A 2,941-nucleotide genomic window follows, 5' to 3' on the forward strand; every position below is an offset into this window, starting at 1 on the left:
GCGCACGATGCCCCAGGACGCGGAGGCGGTCGTGCTTGTGGCGAGCGTCGAGTTGCGTGCGGCGGCCTCGGCGGCGACGAGCGCCGCCCGCACGACGCGCCGCACCTCGAGCGAGAGCCGCGCGCCGTAGGCAAAGTCGGCGCACTGCGTCGCGATCGCGAGCTTGTGCAGCGTGTGCGGCGCGGCGACGTCCTCGCAGACGCCAAAGGCCGCGCCGATGCCCGCGTCGAAGTGGTCCTCGGCGATGACGCCGGCAAAGGTGCAGTTGAGCCGCGTGGCGACCTCGTTCGGATCGGCGTAGTCGAAGACCGCCGGGCTGAGGCGACGGTCGTTGAGCTCGCGTCGAGCGTGCGGGGATGGCTGCGACGGGAACACAGGTGGCGACGGACGAGCCTCGCAAGGAGCAAGCATACCAAAGGCGCAAAGCAGGACCAAGCAGCTATGCGAATTGAACTGCTGGTGGTGAATCTGAGACGGCGTGCGATGGCGGCAACGACGTTCGGCAGGCTCGAGCGAGGCGGCGGATCTCGAGCTGCTCTTGTCGTCTCGGCCGCCAGCCATCCCGAACAGCCGCCAGCTGCAAACGGCGGCGACGAGGAAGGCAGCTGTGATGAAGAGCACGGTCGTTGAGGCTGCAACAAGCGCGGCGCCGCCAGCGACAGTGACCCAAACCGCAAGCGACGGTGGCCAAGCCTTTAAGTTGCGGCGCCACGTCACCGTGCCGACGACGGCCAAGGCGGCGACTGCGGCGGCGACCTTCGGCGGACCCGCTGCGAGCCACGGCATGCAAAAAGTAGGCATGCTTGCTTTTCGGCTTGCGGCGCGGTGTGCTGGCGGTTTGGGAGCAGGCTCGGCGTTTCAACCTCGGGACGGGTTAAAAAAATTCTTGGAGAGTTCACCCTGAATGTGAGGTTGATAACTGCACTCCAAGTGCTCCAAGTTCACCTCGGAAGCCCTGATAAATGAAATGTGCCCATGCCCATGCCCATGCCCATGCCTAGACCGCTAACTCGAGCGAGCCCAAACAGGGCCGTGCCTGCTGCTGATCGACGGCCTCGACGAGGGCGGCGGCATTCGCAGCGAGATTGAGCGCCACGTCGTGGAGGTGCTCGCGCCGCAGGGGCACGTGATGCTGTGCACCTCGCGGCCAGCGGGCGTGGACGAGGAGCGCTTCGCGGGCTTCCGCCGGCTGCGGCTCGCGCCGCTCACCGAGGCGCAGCAACGTCAGGCGCTGATGCAGCGGCTGGGGGCGGCTGGGGTCGACCTCGCCAGCCGTGAACCTGAACACGGCGTCGGCCGGCGCCGAGGCGCCGGCGGCCGTCATCAGGTGCATGACATATTTGTCGCGGCATGCCGCATCAATCTCTCCGTGCTCGGCCAGCTCGTTCGCGAGCCAGTCCGAGGCGACGGTCGTCGCCACGGTGCCCTGGGGGACCGTGGCGCACACCACGCTAGGGCCGCGCCGATATCCGTCGTCCCTCTCTGGGGGCAGCGAATATGTGACCCGAGTCTTGGACCCGGCCTGGCTGCGCGCCCGCGCAGCTGCAGACCGTAGCCCGTCCATCACGTACTCGATGTTCGCGCGTAGCTGCGCGCGCGGGCGCTCCACGCGCTCGGCCTCGCTCGCGGCCGCGCGCTCGCCAGCCTCCTTCGCCCGGCGCTCCTTCTGCCGGTTCTTCTTGGCCTTGCGAGACGCGGCCTTTGCCGCAAGCTGCTCATCTGTGAGCTCCTTCTTCTTCGGCGCGGTGCGCTCGATGTACGAGCGCTCCGCCGCCTTCACCGACTCGCGGTCGCCCGCGGCCTTTTCGTGCTTCAGGTCGACCTCGATGGTCGCGTAGCCAGGCCTTATCACCCTGACACAGGACGCACCGAACAACCTTGCGACACCCACCGCGTCCTCCAGTTGCGCCTTATCGTAGCTATTCCAGGGTCCGCTGCGCATCCCCGGCGGCACGACGGTGGCCGGCGCTTGCGCGCCAGCCCCGTCCGCCACCGGGTCCGCGGCCGCGGTCCCTGTCATAGCTACGCGCGCCATGGAGAACGGCGGGCACTTTGTGGACCATTTCCCCCACTAGCATGTTGGAACTTGGATGATGTTGCATGATGGATTGCATGTAAATAAATAAAGACTAAATATAGCGCTTAGCGGTTTGCGCGTCCTCGCGCGATTGTATGTAACATGCGGATATAGGCTAGTTCCATTTCACTCTGACACGCTAATCTTGAAAACGTCGAACGGAGCTCCGTGTTGCTCCCAGCGCCCTCCCCCGCGCTTCCTGCGGCCCTAGCCGATGGTACTAGCATGGAAGGTCATCTGGCTACCGCGAGAGCGACCCAACTCGTCGACATCGTCCGATGATGGTGCCTCAAAGTCAGCCTTCGGAGGCTATCGTGGGGTCGAGCCGGCAGTAGCCGTGACATGTGGTTCCACCACCCCTCGTAGGCTTTGCCTCTGACCGCCACCGTTCCCAGGCTGCCTAATGGGATGGAAAGAAAGGCTCGGCGAGCGTATAGAAGCGTGCTCGACCTCGTCGTGGCAGCCTGCACGGCAGCGCTGGCAGGCGCGATGAGCGTCGTGCCACCTGACCCGAGACGGGTCGCAGGCGTCGTACCGAGCGCGTCGAGACCGTGTCCTGATGTGATCTGCACGGGTGAGTCACGTCGGCGTCAAAGGAGCGACGTGTGACCTGTCAGAGCTTGATCTCCGATCTCAGCGGCGTCGAGTCGTCTCCGGTGCGCAACAAATGTACCTCCCCAGGACGCGCAGAGGCAGCTGCGACCCGGGCGAGAGCTCTGACAGGTCACACGTCGCTCCTTTGACGCCGACGTGACTCACTCGTGCAGATCACATGAGGACACGGTTTGACGTGTACGGTCGTGGCCTGGCACCGTTCAGGACAGATGAAAGATGTCTTATGCCGTAGACATTGCGCGCGCACCT

The 2,941-nt window shown here is 65.2% G+C and overlaps 1 protein-coding gene across 1 annotated transcript in view; it reads right to left on the reverse strand.

Moving 5' to 3' along the window:
• Positions 1-2,941, reverse strand: part of EMIHUDRAFT_467429 (hypothetical protein) — a gene marked incomplete at both ends in the record, with an annotated part of 7,317 nt that continues 4,376 nt past the window's right edge. The window contains 2 exons of the mRNA XM_005787513.1: positions 1-316; positions 1,281-1,822. Of these exons, the coding sequence (XP_005787570.1) occupies positions 1-316; positions 1,281-1,822 (858 nt within the window). The remainder of the gene's footprint in view (positions 317-1,280; positions 1,823-2,941) is intronic.

This window comes from Emiliania huxleyi (genome assembly GCF_000372725.1).
Source record: "Emiliania huxleyi CCMP1516 chromosome Unknown EMIHUscaffold_141, whole genome shotgun sequence".
NCBI classification, from domain to species: domain Eukaryota; phylum Haptophyta; order Isochrysidales; family Noelaerhabdaceae; genus Emiliania; species Emiliania huxleyi.